The sequence below is a fragment of the Etheostoma spectabile genome, chromosome 8, assembly GCF_008692095.1.
Source record: "Etheostoma spectabile isolate EspeVRDwgs_2016 chromosome 8, UIUC_Espe_1.0, whole genome shotgun sequence".
NCBI classification, from domain to species: Eukaryota; Metazoa; Chordata; class Actinopteri; order Perciformes; family Percidae; genus Etheostoma; species Etheostoma spectabile.
Window position 1 is genome coordinate 15,559,540 of NC_045740.1, and position 20,012 is coordinate 15,579,551.

Genomic DNA, 20,012 nt, shown 5'->3' on the forward strand with positions numbered 1-20,012 from the left:
AAAGATTTCTATTTCTTTCTATCTACCGTACGTCCTATGAATTTGTGCTGCATGGTTTACATGTGACTTACTAACTATTTCTATTAACATTTTAAGATTAAAAGTATTGGTTGTTGACATTTAATGCTAATCATACTCCACTGCATGGCTTCTAAATGGTGGATGTTGTTATTATATTGGCTGTTGTACTGCTTCCTGTTATTCTGCATATGTACACTATCAGGAGCATAATCATTTTGTTGCTATTGTTGTTATTTGAGCATCTTACTGTCTTGTGTTTATATTTCTTTACTTGTCACTTCATTAGTTGAAAATTTGTGGCACACTGGCACATTTATGGATATGTTCATTAAATCAATAAAGTGTTGTGTCCTCATGAATAAATAAAATGAAATGACTTAAATGAGCAACATAACGGTGAGATACCTCGGTACAAGCTACAGAGCGAAAAATAACTAGAAACTATTACCAGAACTAGGTAAGCTGTATCATTATAAATAAAAAATATTACAGGGATGGTTTCTATGCCCAGAAACTCTTCTAGGTAACACAACAGTAGATAACAGTCAGATAAATCATTTGTTTATGACTGGATCTCCTGTCCACAACTGGATGAGGGGGGAAAGCTGGGCCTCAGACCCACTGAGGTTCACTGCTTGTAAATATGTTTTTGGTAAACATATTTTAGCCACCTAAAAAAAGAATGTTAGAATGTGTACAGAATGTGAATTTTTGGGATGTGATATTGTATTATTTTGGAAAGTGGAAATATGGCCATATTTTATGATTTATTCTGAATGTATAAAACAGATGCATTTGGGAGTAGACAAGAAAACTGCTGTGTCAAACTTTCCCGTTATTTCACTTGTCTTTCAGGGAATTTAAATTTGTAACCCGGTCTCCTTACCTGGGACCTATAACACATGTATTTTTGCCAATGTCAGTTTCCTTCCGGTTTCTTTGTGTTGGAACGTTAACTCCGGTGGATTCATAAGGACTATGGTTAACTGCTCCTCAGATCTCTGCAGGGTAAACCTAGACAACTGGCAAGACTATCTGTCCAATCAGAATTTTCTCTAACACGACTATTTTACAGCAGCTCCGTGCGGAGCTTAGCGCCGCCCATGACAATTGTGATGGGTTTAAAGAAATGCCAATAAACCAGAGCAAGGGTTTCTCCCGTCCCGGAATGTTATGTGGACTAGCCAGACCCTCCAGACCCTCCAGACCCTCCTTTGCACCGCTGCGTGTGGATGGTCTCTCTTCGGGTTGTGCATCCAATTGAACAACATCTACTGTATCTGTTTTTTGGCTAGAGTGTGGTAAAAGTTGAGCTGACTCATTTACAGACAGTGGAGGGCAGTTTCTTTTTGCCCTCCAGGTAGGCGTTCTCATAGTGCTGTGACATCACTTGAAAACTATGAATAGCAGCACATTGACACACTGAACTATTATTGAGAGAGTACTGCTGGTTACCAAGAACTATTATCGCTGTAGGGGAAATACTGCAGTGAGAGTTAACACAGTGATTATATTAAGACCTACAGCAACTGTCACAGTTCAGTCCACCCATCAATGCCTCAATATTTTCCACACGCCTGATTTATGCCATTATTTACTGTATTTTGTCTTGGGAACTTAGGTGTTGATTCCTATTTCAAATAACTTCTCTTGGGAACGACTTCATTAAGCAAAAATTTCCCGTCAGCTTGTCTGAGCAGCAAATAACCTGGAACCAGGTTATTTGCTGCCATGATGATGAGTGACAGTCAGCTGACTATTGATACACCAAGGAAATGCATTTATACATCAGGGGACTGGTGTGCACTTAAGATATTCAGATGTGATTTGGAGACAAGCTAAGCTAATTCATGAATAGATGAATAAATCAATTAAAAATTGATGAGGCGACGCAAAGTCCTGCTCAAAGACATCCACGGGTGACTGGTCTCTTGGCATTGTGCTGCATGACCTTCTTCTCTCTGAAATATGAATATGGATTTCCTGACTTAGAAATCAGCGGTAAATGTGTCAGAACAAATCTTAATTAACGGTTTTAAAAGTTCAAGTTGCTCTGAGAGCATTTTGAGGTTGGCAGATGACACTTTGACAATCTCAAATACAGGAGATGGGGAGGAGGGTCAGGTGCAAGAAAGAGATTGAATTTCTTTCGCAGTTCCACAGCCTCAACTTCTCCAGCTACTAACTGATGCAAATTACTATTTCCTCTATCTGGAACACATTAAAAATAAGATCCTATCATATTTAGCTGCCAAACAAAGTTTAGACCATGCCTATAACTTGGTGCATGGCAAACCCTGCAGACAGATATGGAATGAGTAATAGCCACAGCTACAAACACACATGACAAAGTCCAATCAATTATTTTTGTCTGATTTATTTTAATCAGTTTGCTCTCTTTTTTTCATATACAGTACATAATGGTCATGGGAAATAATTGAGAACATTTATAAAACCCTCATTATATGCTCCTTTTCAGGTTCCAATGGCACTGCAGCGGCACTTTCTACCTAAATATAGTAAAGTTATAACATCACAACTGTATGGAAGTCCTGATGGCTCCCTTAAATGTACAGTTTCTAAATATTGGCTGGGTGCATATTTTTAGCACCTTATAATAAAAGACAAGGAAATCTCACTTTTACAATATGGGACCATAAAATACTTTTACTAGAGCATTTCCCTGTTATGCAACTTTGTACTTCTTACTCCACTACATTTATCTGACAGGTGGAGTTACTTTTCAGTTAAGCATATAAGATTAAACGACTGGTTCCCAAACTGTTTGGCTTGTATATGGTTGTAGTTCCTTGTCATATTTCAGATGTCTACAGTTTAAATTGTTGGCAGCTCCACCAAAGAGATTTTCAAATTTAAATGTCTGGTTTCATTTTAATAACTTCAAACAGTTATTTAAACTATCCAAAACTTAATTTAAAAAAACTCAAAGATTAGAGAATGTTTAAAAAAAAAAATGAATATAGAATATAGAATATAGAATATTATCTTCAGTCCAACCACTCAGACTTATCTTATGATCTTTGGAGGGGGCCCAACCTGGGAACCACTAACCAAACTATAAAATAGTTCAAATTAGCTCAACCTTGACTAGCTACAACAGTAAATGTGCTGCTTACACATTATTGCATCAGTATTAACAATCTACTAATGTAAGATAAAGTAATATATAAGTTACAAGGGCCTATTTAGTAATCTTATTTAGTAAATGTATTTATATATTTTCAATTTTAACATTTTAACTACATTTAGCAGATAATACTTATGTACTTAAGTAGATTTTAAATGTAGGACTTTTACTTTGTGGTGTCGGTTAAGTAAAGAGTACATCTTCCACCTCTGAAAATAGCATTAATTCCAGATGCAATGAATGATTAATACGAGACCTTGAGGTATGCAACGAGAGCAATGATTGTACGAGGTGAAAAAAGTCAATACTTTCCCTCATCTCCTCCATACATCATGAGATTTCCAATCAGAGAGGGAACATAGTGGATCATAGCAGCAGTTGAGATTTTGCTTTTCCGGCGGCCGGCAGCACTTTATATCCCCACCATGGCCGAACCTGAGCTCAATCCATTAGCCTGTCAGAAACTTTGAATTGGAATTGATTCCCCTTGCCGTAATTTTTCATCTGTCCCGATTATTTATTGTGGTGAAATTAGAGTGGGAGCTTTTGTATGTTTGGTTTGATTTTTGGGTGCAGAATTACAATTCAGACAACGGTGTGAATGGCCCCTGACACACTGGATACAGATCTGTCTAGAGCAACAGCTGGGGGGGAAGCCAGCCAGTTAAAATTCATTTTCAGTGATTCACAGTCTTATTACATTTATTTGGTAATTTTTCATTGTTGTAGCTATTCAAGCTAACAAAGGATGTGACAACTGAGTTTTTAAGGCAACATGTTTACGAAACGTTATGTAGAGAAGACCTTTGGTTCTTTATGTGGGTGACAGATGAATGACAAGGAATATAACGCAGCGCTGATTATGAAATCAACAAAAATACGTCCAACTAAACCAAAACAGTAGTTATATGTTTACTACCATGGATTATGTCACTTGGAGTAAGTATGAGTGGCAGCAAATGGAGGACAATTAGTTTTTAATATGTCATGCTAAGAATGTAAAACAGTGGTGTAATCCAAAAGACTGGCACAAAAGCAAACAAGGACACGTTGTCATGGAGTTGCCTCTTTTAAACGTGGTACAGCTCCCATATACTTTGACACTCTGTAGTGTGCTTGATATCATTGGAAAGGTAACACTCTCAAGTTTTTGTTCCAAGTGTCAGGTTTTGTTTTCTGTCCAAGTCATACATCTGTGAACTGACTATAAATACACTGCTGTAAACCCATCTAGGTGATATACAGAAAACACAAGGCCAGAGCCACATGTCTCAGCTTACTACAGAAAAAAGTATGAAGTCAAAAAACTCAAAAATTTAATTTGTATGAATGTTTTTCTACAGGAACATGTCTGTGCGTTAGGTAGGTCAGGGAGTGGCTGAGAACGAGGATGTTGAGGCCGTGCACTAGAGTTGTAGTTCCGTAATGGCGACGGAGAAAGATGCTAACAAAGTCAGAAGTTAAACCCCGAGCAAGAACAATCTTTGTTGAGTTTTGTTGGTGGCCATGATGTTGTGGCCCTCCTCCCCACGAGGTTTGGGAAAAGTTTGATTTTCCAGCTCGCCCTGTAAGTGGTTAAGGCTAACGCTAGTGATGCTAATGCTAAATACATATAAGCCTTGTCAGTCTCCTCTCTTGCATGACATACGTCACGAACAAACGTTAGCAATTGGTTATGGCAGATCCAGAGTGGCTCTGGACAGATCCAATAGTTTTAAATTTCAACAGAGTACCCGCCTTCAAGGAAATTAACGCTTGTCAATTGAGAGTGGCCAGACTCTCTGTACAAATGAAATGTACGAGAGTCTGGTAGGACCAGGCTAATGATAACTGTCCTTCCAGTTACAATGTTCCCCTCTCTATACTGCCAATTGCTGTATTTTCTAACTGCCTGCACCATAATTAAATGTGTGAAAGGTGTGAAGGGTAGCCATTAATGTCAGCTTTGTCAGTGTAAAAGGGAATGCCGTCATAACACAAGCTAAAGGGAAACTCAGTCACCCAATCAGCTGTCAAAGACCCTGCTGTGTTTCTGCTATGTCCCCACAGAGATGAGGTCTGAATATTTCATAACCGACCATTTGAAAGGTTGCAAGAGCTCCCAGCGTAACTAAATATTCAGTGAACTGCAACTCACATTTTAACCTGGTGAAGTGGGATGAAAGGCAGCAACGTAGACGAGATGTGAGGCGCTCCTCTTCACCTGAAACACCGGCCAGAATTCCCTCTTTGCTGATTCTCAGGGTCAGGTTTTCTGAAATTAGATACGTTACTCAGTAATGTATTCAAAACGTCTTTGGGCAATGGTAATAGTAGTGGTCAACATTTTACCAGAGTTTCTAAATCTTCAGGGAGGGACCTCCAGTTGATATTCAGAAGGGTTTGCAGAGGATTCTAGAGTGATTTATTGGTTTTATTGTCAGTAGTTTTATATTATGTAAATTTAATGTATTTGGGTTTTGGGGTTGTGTTCACACAGATCAGGCAATATGAAGACGTCACCCTGGGCTCAGAGAAACTGTAAAGTGCATTTTCATGTTTAGATATTGTTCAAATTTTTCAGGAGAACATTTTATGCCATTAGAGCTTCGACAGAAATGACATGACAGGAAACAATAGAGCGAGAAATGGGGCCAACATTCACCATGGTCCCTAGCCGGACTCGTGCTAATGTTGTAATTAATGGTTGGCACCTTAACCCCTAGTCCACCAGGGTGCCTCATGTATTAAACCCTAATACATTTTTGTTTGCTATATAGTCAATTTAATTAAAAAAAAGGCTCGATATAATTGGTTTGATATATTACATTTAGAGGTCCATACATGTTTTGAAAACAGGATACTAACTCTGATTAAAATATAGAATAGTTGAACACATATAACTTTTATAACTATTTATATATAATTATATATATTTAAATCAATCAAGCAAACAAAAAACTTTGACAAGAATTGGTTGTTTTCCATAATAATAGTAGTATAACAAAGATGTTTTGTAACCTTAAAAGGATTTTTAGTTTCTTGTATTGAGACCTGATACAATTTTTTGTTGCTGTATTTGCATCTTTAATTCAAAAAGCAGTGCTTTTCTGTTTTTATTTCCTACTGACTGTCAGTTCAATTCCAGCATTGCTTTAGAAAATAAACTGTTACTGAAAATAACGCCTTTGCTTCTTTAACAAATTTGAGCATTAAAATTTAAAATGACTCTTGTGTAAAAGTGACAAAAAAACTGAAAGGCCCGAAAAAGTGGAGAAACACTGCTTTAAACCTGCATTAGATTAACACCCATTTAGAACATAAAGGCAAAAGCCTTCTGATGTATCCTTGAGCAAGTCGCTCGGTTGCTTCGTTTTGTTGCTCATCCTTCAAGTTGACCTCCCTAGAGACAGGCAGCTAGTTCTGGAGAAAGAAAATGTAGGAATCTAGACTGATGAATAGCACCACAGGTAAGTGGAAAATGTCTATGACCATTTTTATGGTAATGAAGGTACGTTATTCAGTATTTAGTAAATTTGGGACAACATTGGAGCTTTATGACACAGAGAAGTAACTTACAACAGGTTGGATAAAGAGACACTGATCAAATCTTTGTTGGTTTTAGTTTTTTCATTGTATTTGTTGATAGGATATGTATAGAATATCACCAGACATACAGTATGTGAAGAAAAACTCTGTTATGGTCCTTAAAAATCTCTTCGACAGATGAACTCTCTGAGAAAGAGCAGAAATCTTTTTACTCTCCAGTGATTTTTGGCAAAAACAACTGCAAAAGAAAGCTAGAATCTGCAGATAATGTGGTGTTGGGAAAAAGATGATAATGATATTTTAAATGATTTGGGTATTTGTCCATGTTTCCATGCCAAACACATGGGATGTTTCACTGTGGGCCAACACTTTCACTGAGTTCTGTTCTGGTCAAAGCTTGAGGGTCCTCCACAGCCTTTTCACCGACATACACCAACTCATCTGCCTACAGTATGTTTCTGGAACAAAGCATTTGGCTCAACCTATTATCTTGTAATAAATGTGAAGAGACCACTCAACATAATTGATATAGGATGTGATTATGTATTTTTTTTTTCAAGACTCTAGCACACACATGCAAAAAGCTGGAGCACCTGGCAAATTGGAGATTGAAGAGGAGGGCCTTCTTGTAGAGGATAAGCTTGAATTTGCACATGAATAACAACAAATAATGAATTCCTCCTACTTGTTATTGTTTGAAGTGAAGCAGTACACGTGTTCCCACATGTCATTGTTTGAGATGCATCATCATTGTAGTACAACACAAGCTATTTTACTATGTCTGAGTAAATCCATTGTGAATGATTTAGGAGTTGCATTACTTCTAAAACTATATATGATAGCATTTCATACAACTTCAGTAACATTGTTATTGTTAGTATTATTTACATTTGGATAATTTTCTACTTGTGTATAGGATTAGTGACAATCAATAGTTGTATGTATTTTTTTTATTTAAATCCCCGAAGAGGATGAGAAACAGAGATGCTGTTAGCAAAAAGCCACATTTGTAACTGACAGATGTACGTCAATAAGCAAAACATCAGAGCCTTGGGACCTGACTGTTATGTCCTACACTAAGTAACACTAAGCTTTTGCGCAGAGAGAGAGCAGAACTCCCAGCGGCTTGTTTGACTCACTCGTCTGAGTACAACAGAGCAGTGATGGACATGGCTCCTGTCTCTTCGGGTTCCACCCACTTAGTCTTCTATGAATTATGGATTAAATATTTAGTCTTCACAAAAAGATAGTGTGAAGGCCTCAGTGTAGGCCAAACAAAGCGATCTGTCTAATACTTTCACATTCTGAAACCACCTTTCCACCTTCCCTTTTTAAGGGGAATTCAAGGAGCTGCGTCTGACAATTTTTTTTAACTTTGCAGAACATACAATCCAACCATCATGCTGACTTGAGATTGGCTAGGTGTGTGGAGGTGAGAGAGGAGGCAGGATTTATACTACACTCTCAACCTGTTTTTTCATCCTTCACACGACTATTGACCTTTTTCACCTCGGACATTTTGATTTGTCACAGCAGGAAAAGCACAGGTAAAAGCAAATTTTGTGTCCCAGTAAGCCATGACAGTAAGCCAGTATGCACAGTGCCAGATCCCTAGAACTAGCTCACCTGGATGGAATGCAGTTGTTTTTAATGATATCAGCTATACCTGTGCTTTTATTGCTATGACAATCCAAAACGGCGGCTGTGAAAAAGGTCTCTTTCCATCACTTTTGTGTCACAACCCAGCACTATAAATGCCTTCAATGTGTCGCCACATCATCAACCCTTACGATGATCTTTTACTAACCCTAACCAGGGGCAGAGCCAGATGTTGTAAACATTTGGGGCTCAGCCCGGACCAAGGGGGGTTGGGATAAATCTTTTTGCCCATTTTACAGCAGCTATATGAACTATAGCTTCATATTGGCATTTGACAATAGAATGCCTATGAATCTTTGCTCCATTTGAAAGAAAAAAGAAAGAAAAGAAAAATGAACCATTCAAACCAAACTGATTGCTTGACTGCAGCTTCTCACACATGGTTGACATGCTCGATTTAAAACCCACAGCATCCAAAGTTCAACTACCTTTGGTTTGACACTGTGACCACTGAGTGTAAAGAAACAAACAATTTATGGCAGCACACATTCCCCTCCCCTCACACGTTATGAGCCAGTGTCACCTCTCTGCTATTCAGAGCAGGCAATCTGAACTGATGCTGTAATGAGCTGATTGTTATTCTACAGGCTGCATCAGATGAGACAGGACGCTGTCACCCGTGGCACTGAATCCCCATCTGAGTCTCTCACTGTCCAACGTTTGATCAAAGAAAAGTTCTCAAACTATTTAAATGCTATATCTGGTGTAAAATGTCCTCATCCTGGCTTTGTTTCTTCTTTTTATTATGGTTATTAAACCAGAACATGACCTTATTTGCACAAACAACTTGGGAAGTTAATTGTGGGGGAGGATGTGTTCTACATTATTAATTTGCCAATAACCGCATCTACAATGATTATGTGCAGCTGGCTGCTTTGTTGGAACAGTTGGGGGCAAAGTGCAATGCTCAGGGGCACATAAATTGAATCAATTGTTAAAGTACCCACATTTAGGCTTGTAACTAGTAGAAATGCCAGCAAAATAATTAATGCTTTTCTGAAACACAGCAACTTGACTACCTCTGGTTTTGATTTGTTTAGTGTAAACATGCTTTGTCGTTTCTACTTAACAGATTATTTGTGTTATTATTATAACAGTACTACAGAAATGCTCTGGCAAAAAGCTTCTCTGGTATGACATCCAATGTTTCCCACTCTGCTGCCCGCTCAAGTTCACCCTAATTTATGATAACAGAGTACATCTCTGCAGGCACTTAACCGTGTCTGTCATTACATAAACACTTTTCTTAAAGCTTAGACACACCTTGTTGAGTATTTAAATTGAGTAACTTTGTTGATGAAAAATGACAGAAATAGTTGTGTAAAGAACGGAAAAACAACTAGAGATACCTAGGTGTTAATGTTGGTTTTTTGAAAGTCACAGAAACGGTCGGACCATGGGTCAGACACAGCCTCTCAAATTTGATGTCGTAAAGGTGTAATGGGAGGGGGTTTCTGAAGCTATTCGACCATCCAACAGGAAGTTCAGATGAAGTATACTGGCTCCTTTCATATTGAGACTTGCTAACAAACAAGTCTGCCTTGTTAAAGAAGTTTGCTTCTTGTTTCAATAATTGTTATGTAGCCTGCCTGAACTCACAGCCCACTATTTTTATTCACAGTGTTTACTTTTTCTTGCAACCATCGTTCTCTACATTCAGGCAGCCCACTCACAGAGTGCAGTCTGGTTATTATGATGTAATTATGTTTGGACTCCTCCGACGGCTGCAGCCTGCTCAAAAAAACAAACCGTTACCTCCGACAGTTCAGTCAATGGTGCTTGGTAGTGGATGTGATCCACGAGCAAAAAGAAGCTATAAAAATAAGATAAAAGCTAAGATAAGATAATAAGCGCAACACTGTGCTGAAAAGGCGACAATTAAAAATAAGGAAAGCTCCAGAAAGTGATGCGGCCAGATCATCTTAAAGGTCCCATGACATGGTGCTCTTTGGATGCTTTTGTATAGACCTTAGTGGTCCCCTATTACTGTATCTGAAGTCTTTTTTCCCCAAATTTCAGCCTTTGTGCAGAATTACAACCACTAGAACCAGTCCCACAATGAACTTTCCTTAGTATTAGGGGTGGAACGGTTTATGTATTTGTATTGAACTGAAACGGCACGGGCGTCACAGTTCAGCACATGAATAAACTCTTTACTTGCGGTATAAAAATAAATAAAACTTGCAAATTAACGTTCAAATTGACTTATGTAATGCGGAACTACATAGATACGCAGGTTTTTCAGGGACACCTAATCTGTAGCCCCACCTTAGTTCTCAAGCTCTGCGAGCCATGTGTAACCGAGCTCCGCCTATGTAAAAAAAACAACAACAACAACATTGTCTTCTGCATCTTTGTTTTTCTTTGCCCTCCATTGTACCGAAGTCTTACCGAACAGTGATGTCTGAACCGAGGTTTGAACCAAACCGTGATTTCTGTGTACCGTTCTACCCCTTCTTAGTATGTGTAATTTCTGAGTCTGTAGCTTTTGAGGAGGAGAGAGGGGGGGGGCAAGGTGGAGGCTGGGGGTGTGGCCCTGACCAACTGCCACTTTGCTCGTTTGAAAGCCATGATGTCTCTCTCCTATGGGTGGGCAAAGCAGCGGAGCAAGGGGAGGTAACCTTGCTCCTTATGACCTCATAAGGAGCAAGATTCCAGATCCGCCCATCTGAGCTTTCATTTTCTCAAAGGCAGAGCAGGATACCCCGGGCTCGGTTTACACCTATCGCCATTTCTAGCCACTGGGGGACCATAGGCCGGCTGACTCATGTTAACTCATGTTAATGTTAAAAACCTCATAAAGTGAAATTTTCATGCCATGGGACCTTTAAGTGAGCAACTTTTTCATTAAAAACAGCTTGCAGTTTAAGTGTAAATGCCAAATGAACACAATAAGACGGGTAAGCTAAGCTACTAACAAGCAGTGCAGTATGCTAGCTGTCGTGCAAAACATTAGACAATGTTGCCTGCAAATCCTGTTTATGAATGAAACTTTTTCTTGTAGCTCTTCAGCAGCAACCAGGAGTCTAGTTTGCGGATAACAGTGACTATGAAGAGCCAATACAAAAGCAGCAGCAATGAGCTCATAATTCCAGAGTGGACAGGTAGGACGGCTCAGTGATTAAATATTATAAGAATTAGAATTAATCTTAATGTGTGGCGTAGACTGGCTCTATATGAAAAATGACTAGAGATAATCAATGACGCCAGGTGAATTGGCACGACATTAATGAAATTGACTGGCCCTGATCAGAAAGTTTTATGAAAGGGGAGATTTATTTATAAAATGTGATTTAGTGTCAGAAGCAGAGCCAGGACCCAGTAGTGTGCAAGGGAAGCTGATATCAGTGTGGAAGGAACATCTACTGTAAGCTGTGGTAAATAAGCAAACATCATCAGATTAGTTACAATAAAAACACTTTCTATGCCCAAATGTTACTAGTGACTCCTTATGCCTTTTATCCTTGAAAGTTGGATAGTAAATATACAAATCCCACAACGGGATATAAGGGAATAGGATGAAAGTAATATAAAATATTATCCAAAGAAAAAATAGAAGATGGCATCATTAGAAAATGCAATACATTTTATTTTATTCTTTGTCTTTTTATTTTAAGTTTTTATTCTTTCATTTCAATTTAAGCTTTGGATATATGGGAAGACTTTTAGCACAGAAAATAGATTCTAGTACTGTGTTACTGTAAAGATGTCTTTGTAATACTCAATGACATGAGGGTCACACCTGATCTCTGGAGGATAAATAAAGGTTGAATTGTGAAGCTACACTTACTGTATTTGCACTAAATTGAAAAAGGTGAAATTTTACAAAAATACACCGAATTACAAGGCTGTAGAAAACAGTGCGCTTTTATACCAAGGTTTTAATTATTGTTTTAATATAGTCAGTTGTCAAGTAAAGTGGGCCGGTCTACGGCATTTTTTGGTTACAGGTGTTTTAACAGGCAGGCAGTTGATATATTGTTGCCCTCCTAAACTCTACTACAGCAGCGGTATTTCAGTGGAAGGACACGCCACTCCTTGTCTGCTGTAGCAGTTCTGTGTCCTTGAGTGCGCAACTGTGCAATGAAGCAACAAAGTGCTTTATTAGATGTCACCCGACAGATTTGGTCTGAGGTAGAATCCATGTCTCCAGTAAGAGAGATAATGTTTGGCTGCAGTTCAAGAGGGAGGTTCCACCGGGTATTTATCACTGGAGGTGACTGGGTGTCAAATAAAAAAGCAGTGCAGGGTGATTTTACAGGATGAAAGTCAATACAGTCGATACAGGCAATCATCTAAGGGACGCCTCTGGCCTTTCCTTAAGATACTCACTAATATAGTATTCACAACTTTCCTGGGACTGGGTGAGAGAAATCATTCTTTTTTTTCTAAACCCTCCAAATCATTTGTATTGAAGATGTCAGTCCAAAAATCCTGCTGATTATTTTCTTGAATATATGATAATTTGTTTGGTCGACAGAATATCAGAAAATAGCTTTATGGTTTTCCAGAGGCCAAGTTTTTGTATTTTGATCTATTGTTTTGTCCAAGCAAATATTTTAAAACCTAAAGACACTAAGTTTACTATCATAAAAACAAAAAAAGGAGCAAATTTTCATTCAGAGAAGCTTCAAACTGTCTTTTTCCCTTCATTATTTGTGAAAAAAAGTACTGAGTCGATAAATCGATTTTAACAATTATTGCTAATTATTGATCTGTTTAGTGACGAATCAATCAATTGATAGCTCAAATCACATACTGTCAGATAAAAAAAATCCTCACAAATGAGAAGCTGTAAGTAGGGAATGTGGTCCCATGACATGGTGCTCTTTGGATGCTTTTATATTCCAGATCAAGACCCATCAAGAGTCTAGATCGGCCCACCTGAGGTTTCCTTTTCTCAAAGGCAGAGCAGGATACCCCAGGGCCACTTGGGGACCATAGGCAGGCTGGGGGAATGCATATTAATGTTAAAAAACCTCAAAGTGACATGTTCAAGCCAAGGGACCTTTAAGATATTTTTAATTAAAAAATTACAATCAATTAGTTTAGAAATTGTCTTTCAGTCGACTAATTGGTTGTTTCAGCTAAAACAACTATCTACGTAAATTATAAATCCTATCTATTTTCTCTTATGTAAGACTTCAGACTTAAAAGTACTGTAAAGTACTTTGAAATATGTGACTAAAATGCAATGATATTGTACATTTCATTGATGTGTTGTCAGGAAACTCAAAAATGGACTCTTATCGAAGCAAAAAAACAAAACAAAAAAAAGAGCATAGGTTTGAGTTTCACCCTAAAAGATGATGAGGATAAGAAGCCCAGACTTACTTTCATGATTCCAATTTTGAGTGTGCAAAACAGGAAGGAAAAGGAGAGCAAACCAGCCTTTGATTTATATTCAAATGAGAAGTATACAGGGGAAATTGGATTTTTCTTTCATTTCAGAGAATGAATTTCCTGGTGGCAGATTGTATTGTATCATCTCGTGGTGTTAATATCCAGCTCTGAGCGTCAGGGGCTATTCTATATTACAAAGACTTGGATGAACTTTTACACCTCCTCGCCACAGAATGCAATGACAATTTCCATTTCTGTTCCAATGTTCAAACAATAACCCCAAGGCCATTTAAGACATTTTTCACCCATTTTAATTTACACATGAAAGGCGATAACATATCAAAGGAGTCCTGCTTTAAATTTAGAAGAAAACTTGTTTCGGTCTTATGTCCCTTATGTCAACGAATGGGCTAATTCCGTACCTCAAAGCGAGCCAGCCGGAGGAGGACGCTTTTGTAGGTGTAATTGAGTTCAGCATGTTTATACACCAACAAAAAATTCAACAACGTACACAACAATTCTAATCAGACTACATGGCTCATGGGAAAATAACACCACCCACCACTGACTCCCGAGAGGAGCCAATCACCATTAGCAGTAAGCTTTCTGGCCAAAATCCTTTAATGCCTAATTGGGATTTGATCTTTGGGTTGGATGCATACATGTTTTAATCCTCAAAGGATACATACAACCATCTTTGAGGCTTCTGTAACGTTGCGAGCATCACAAACACAGGATTTCTTAGTTTCTTTTCTCGTATTGATCAAAAATAGCACTCCTAATTGTGTATAACAGTATTATGCACAATGACAAAGGCTTTTAAAACGCAGACTGGGGAGAGAAGTCTCACAGAAACTGAGTTTGAAAAGCAGTGATTCTGGGTGCTTTAAAGGACTGGCTATGGGTGCCGCAAGGTTAAGTCAGGCGACACTTACATTAAGGGCATGTTATGTTTGAAAAAAAGTAAGTTATTATAATCAAATTGAACGCATTAAAATCCCTGTTAAATATATATTTGTGCCACTGTTTATAACTTGACAGCTCACGGTGAGTTTTCCAGGTGCACAGCAGTTAGAGATAACAAATGTAACCGCGAGCAATGTAGGGCTGCAACTAATGGTTGTTTTCTATTGCAACGGATCTCCCAATTACGTTCTTGGTTAATCATATAGTCTATGAAAAGTAAAAGAAAAAAGTTCTCAATAACCTTAATGTCTTTAATCCTCAGTTAAATAGCTGATTAGGAACTTTTAATCTTAAAATATGAAGCCACAGACCCCACTTATCTCTGGCACCACCTGGTGGATTTACACAAGCCCATACAAAAACACTGCTTCAATAGTAAAACCTTTATGGGGTGTTATTTTATATTGCCACACAAACTGACCAATGATAATGTAGTTTAAGTGTGTAGTCACCCAAATTAGGCTTCAGTGGTATTTAGCCATGCAAATAGTTGATTTTATTTGGCCAGGTTTTCAGACTGCTGCCACCAAATAAAACAAATGTGCATGTCATTGTGTTTGTCTTTCAGAAAAAATGTCCTGGTTAATCTTTTACCTAAAAAAATAGTACATATTAAAAATTGTTATCCATGTGTTTTTTGGATTATCCCAAGTAACATAAACACTTTTTCTCCAAAGATGTTGATTAATGTCTTTATCTTTATTGCTCTGTGCACAAGAAATAAGATGGCAGTCAACTCCATTGAATTGTGGTGGTGGCAGAAATCTTGGAAAATACCTGGACAAATTAACAAAAAATTATCTACATCAAAAGATACCTCTAGAGGTAAGAGAGAAAATGTGTATTGTTTAATATAGCTTGGATGAATTTACCCTTCAAGGCTAACAAGCAAAATGTATGTTACAGAAACAAATATTCAATAGATAAAGCAGTAAAGTTAACTTGATCACTTTCCTCAAAGAGACCAAAGATATGACCGACTCTAAAGTGCCAGCTTTAAGGATTTGGGAATATTTGGCATGTGTGATGACAGAACTAACAAACATACCAAGTTAATACTAAAATTGCACTGCAGGAAACTCTGTGATGGGCAACTTGCTAGAACGGTTTCAGTCCACCTCTGTTTTGATCTTCTGTACCAATCTGCTGAAAAACCTAAAGCTTCAGGGTCTCTGTTCGGTCCTTTCTGTCATTTTCTTCATTGTTTTGCATGAAAATAGCAAGTTTCCAAATAAATTAAAATCAAGTTTTCTTACAACAAAACTGTTCATTAGAATATTTAAACTACCCTCTGTCCAAGAAGGGGGTTCTCATTTTACTTTCAATGTGCAGTACATCCATGCTCCTTGCAATCCAGTGGCAATAATCCGTTTTGGTTCTCTCCATGAGTCTCTTCATCATAATATTCCAAAATGATTCAATGACATTGTTCAGAAATTAAAAGCAGTCAATCTGCATGCCAGCAGTTCATGGAAGGGATTTCCAAATAGTGAGCCAGGCATATGGTGTGACAGCGAGATGAAAATTAGAATGACAAACAACAAATACTTGTAATGTTAAGTGCATGATTTTAACTCAATCCTCTGCAAGATCTTGACCAGCTCTGATGTTTGAGAAGTTTGTGTGAATCTCCAAAGCAGTAGGAAACATTTTGAGATACTTTAATGTCACTCACACCGATTTGAGTCTCTAAAACCTGCAACACGTCTGCAAGTTTTGGAGCATATGGAGTTAGTTCTGACTCAATCAAAAGTGTTTGTTCTTCCCCTGCATTTACATTACTTAAATAAATGTGTGCCTGGAAGATTACCAGTTTGTTTCCCTGCCAGGAGGGGATGAGAAATAATTTCAATGCCCACTGCATTTGATTGCAGCACTTCATAAATTGCTTTAGTATAGCTGCTCAGTGGCCAGTAGCAGAAGGTTGTGGTTAAACTCAGGTATGAACATGTGTGTGCTGAGTAAAAGTGTTATAGTAAGTATGATGTTGCTGATTGAGAGTATGTGTGCGCAGCAAAACTTCCTGTATTAAGTAAAAGAATAAATAGAACTGAACTGGAGAGCTGACTATAGCAGTCTAACACATTTACACCTAAGCTCCACCTCTAACTATGATAACAAAAAAATTTAATGGGTAATCCCTACAGCTGGACAGACCTGCATTTCTTCCTGGCCACAACATTGGATGAAGACTCAGGTAAGCGACCGCTGTGTTGGCTTTCAGGAGGCTACTTTGTGGCAGAATCCCCATCAGATCTCATGCTGAAGGGCTCCAGGCGCTCGCTCTCAGGCAGCATGTTGTTGAGGCGCTCCATCAGCGGCACCGTCTGGTCAATGCCCATCTGGATGCGTCTCAGGATCATGGACATCTCGTTAACCTTCTGGATTTGCTCGGCGTATTTGGCATAGCGTTTCTGGCGCTCCTGCATTATGCTGAACAAGGTTTCCACTGACAAGTCCATCTGGAAAGAAACAATTGGGAGAGAGAAAGAGAGATAATCTTTGACATTTTATGAGACTTGATGAATCATCTTAAAACATCTGATACAATACTAAATCAGCAAAATCTAATGCATGAATGTGATTAACATAACACAAAAAAGTACAAGGCAAACATCTTTCAGTAAAAAAATGTATATGTAATCCTGACAATAAAAAATCTTTCCTAAAACACACAAAATGAAAAATAACTTAACATGTAATAAATGTTTAGTTATTGTAGACTTCAGACTTTGTGAGTTCTTTCCTATTAACTTGTTTTTAAAATAAAGTAATCACCTAATTATTTAGTAATTATAAACTTTTCAAAAACAGTGGGAAAATTTCTACAGCCCAAGGTAATGTCTTGAAATTGTTTGTTTTGTTTAACCAATGATCCACTGCTCCTCAAAATTGATGTTGGTTTTCTCATCAGCTAATGTTTAAACACTTCTTAACCATGTTGACATAAACCAACAGGGACAAAACAGTTACCGGTAGTTTGGTTGTAGAATGAGAGATAAGAAATCTGCGTGGTAAATATATCCGGCTGTACTTTTGAAGACTTACCTCTTTGATCCTCTTGACCAGGGCGTTCTGGTCGAAGGCCACGGCCTCGGCACACTGGTGTAGGTGGTCCTGGTAGCGAATGCAGAGCTGCATAACCTGCGCAGTATCCAGCCTTTCCAGACACACACTGCTGGGTGATGTCTGGCCACTCAGCACTCCTGTGGAAAGCAAAAAAGCAAAGAACTTACACAGACATGTTGGAACAGAGTAACACTTAACAACATTGTTAACAAATTGTAAAAATTATATTTAACTATGCACAGGATCTAACCAAAAAACTCCTCTGGTATTTCAGATGTGCACCAACACAGGAAACTTGGCTCATTATCAAACTTCCACCACAGTGCTAACGTGTTGCAGTGACAATTAGCTTTGACAATAGACTGTCGGGAGCTAGTGGAAAATTACATGAAACTCTCAATATCTTTTATATCAAAAATGAAATGACAGAAGTCAGATAAAAGATCTGCACATTTTTGTAGCTTCCACACTTTGATCTCAAACAAATCTTTTTTTAGACAAACTGAGAGATCAAAACATGTGATATATTTAATTTATTGGAGACTAACAGTGCAGTGTTCTTATCTGTTATCTGAAATCTACTTTTAGTTTGTTTTTTAATCTAGCACCTGTAAAAGTTATTTAGATGTGTTTGTCTAAAACTGAAATGGTGCCTATTCTGTATAGTCAAGTCAATTTTATTTATATAGCACTGAACCACAACTGAAGTTATCCCATGACACTTTTATTTATTTTTTTTTATATATAGGGCAGGTCTAAAGATACTTTTTTAGACCCATGAGAAAGCACTTGGTGAGGGCAGAAAGAATAAACTCCCCTTTAACGGGAAGAAACAGAGCTCAGAGCTAAACAGAAGAGGATTCTTGGTGCATGGCCATCTACCTTGACTGGTCGGGTGGTTTTATGATTTATAAATATGCATTTCTGGGGATTTGTGATTTCACATAATTAAAATAATATTTGCTAGAGAATATGGATTTCTGCTGTGGTTAAGTACTTGTTAACTCAAGTGCGCAACTTGTTTAAGACTGCATTAGTTTTAGCAAGGTGTACCTAATGAACTGTCGGTCTGAAAGATGACACTATAATTCATGTCAGCAGGTGGAAGACTTAAAAAGTTGCCTTTTAAAAGTGGCTGAAAAGTTGGTATCTCCTGAAGCTTGATGACATCTGGGTCGTTGTGGATATTTCGCATTGACTGGGTCCCCTGGGCCACAACAACGATATCATCCATCTTTGCCTTCTGCTTTGCTGGGGAGGGCACCACTGCAATGAGAATATTCCTGTTAATATCAAAAGGAAGTAGTTCCTTCACATCACCTTATCTTGTTTCAATCAGATCACTAGCAAATGTTTTAACCAAACTTTATAATACTCCAGTGATACATTTAAGCAGACTTCAAATAAATCTTTGCAAAGGTATCAAAAGTAAAAGTATGTAGGTAAGCAGATTGGCCCATTTCAAATATTTTATGTACAAGAACGTTACTGGACTTAGAAATCCAACATATCATTTTGGGGTGTAGTGAAGTGGAGTAAAAGTATCAAATGGGAATACTCTAGTAAATAAATACCTGGCTACAGTACTTTCACATTAATTCACTTACTTTCAATCAATTATAGCACGCTTATATACCACTATGCCTTGGTTGTCCTATACAGACCAATGAAACAATTACTAAAATGATATATTATTTTTACGTTAACGTTACAGAACGTTATCTTACCCGATGAGCTGTAATCGGAGTGTTTGTGCTCCGCATCTCCACTCTGTTCGGCTCCCATGGTGCCAACGTCAAGCTAGCAAGCTAGCGCGTAGCTAGCTTTTGTCAACGTTTCCAGAAACGGCCGCGAGATAACCCCAATATCTAATTTATAACTAACCGTTTGCAAAGACTTCACATGACCGCCAAACACACCCGGACTAACAAGACAACCATGTACCACGGGAGAGAAACTGAAAGACCGGGTAGTTGTTGCCTCTGCGAGTTTCAAGCTAGTTCGCTATGTTAGCTAGTTGTTCCTGCTACAATTTACTAGCTAACACTAGGTAAGCGTACGTCCCTTTGAAGCTAACATGAAGTGAGCTGAGCAGACACTGCTATCTTGGTGGTGAGTGATAACGTTACCCCACGTATCTAAGGAAATAACAACAAGACAGACTGAGTTCAGAAGCACTTCCGTAAATACTGATCACGGGATCCTCGCCTTTGTATCTAGACCATAATGTTACCGCCCCCTACTGCTGGTGAAGCCTTAAAATAAGCAGCACATGGCA

The 20,012-nt window shown here is 38.2% G+C and overlaps 2 protein-coding genes across 4 annotated transcripts in view; both read right to left on the reverse strand.

Annotated features, from left to right (window-relative positions):
* Positions 1-5,443, reverse strand: part of LOC116693629 (alpha-1,3-mannosyl-glycoprotein 4-beta-N-acetylglucosaminyltransferase C) — a 45,164-nt gene extending 39,721 nt beyond the window's left edge. For both annotated transcript variants that reach the window (XM_032522716.1, XM_032522715.1), the window contains exon 1: positions 5,307-5,443. The gene's annotated coding sequence lies outside the window, so the exon portion shown is untranslated. The remainder of the gene's footprint in view (positions 1-5,306) is intronic.
* Positions 5,444-13,987: 8,544 nt separating this feature from the next.
* Positions 13,988-20,001, reverse strand: borcs5 (BLOC-1 related complex subunit 5). 2 transcript variants are annotated; one of them, XM_032522719.1, is made up of 4 exons: positions 19,462-20,001; positions 18,788-19,000; positions 17,714-17,871; positions 13,988-17,127 (listed from the first exon to the last, which is right to left on the reverse strand). In XM_032522719.1, exons 1-4 carry the CDS (start codon positions 19,517-19,519, stop codon positions 16,894-16,896), a joined length of 663 nt encoding a protein of 220 aa, XP_032378610.1. In that variant the 5' UTR covers positions 19,520-20,001; the 3' UTR covers positions 13,988-16,893. The 2 variants fall into 2 exon arrangements, with proteins under 2 accessions (XP_032378610.1, XP_032378611.1); XM_032522720.1 differs by having other exon boundaries at positions 18,857-19,000; positions 19,462-19,985.
* Positions 20,002-20,012: the final 11 nt, after the last annotated feature.

Coding starts and splice junctions, on each gene's coding strand:
- borcs5 (XM_032522719.1), bottom strand. CDS start 19,519: ATGGGAGCCGAACAGAGTGGAGATGCGGAGCACAAACACTCCGATTAC. Junction 19,001..19,461: donor CTCCGATTACAGCTCATCGG/GTAAGATAACGT, acceptor TTCTCATTGCAG/TGGTGCCCTCCCCAGCAAAG. Junction 17,128..17,713: donor TGGTCAAGAGGATCAAAGAG/GTAAGTCTTCAA, acceptor GTTTCTTTCCAG/ATGGACTTGTCAGTGGAAAC.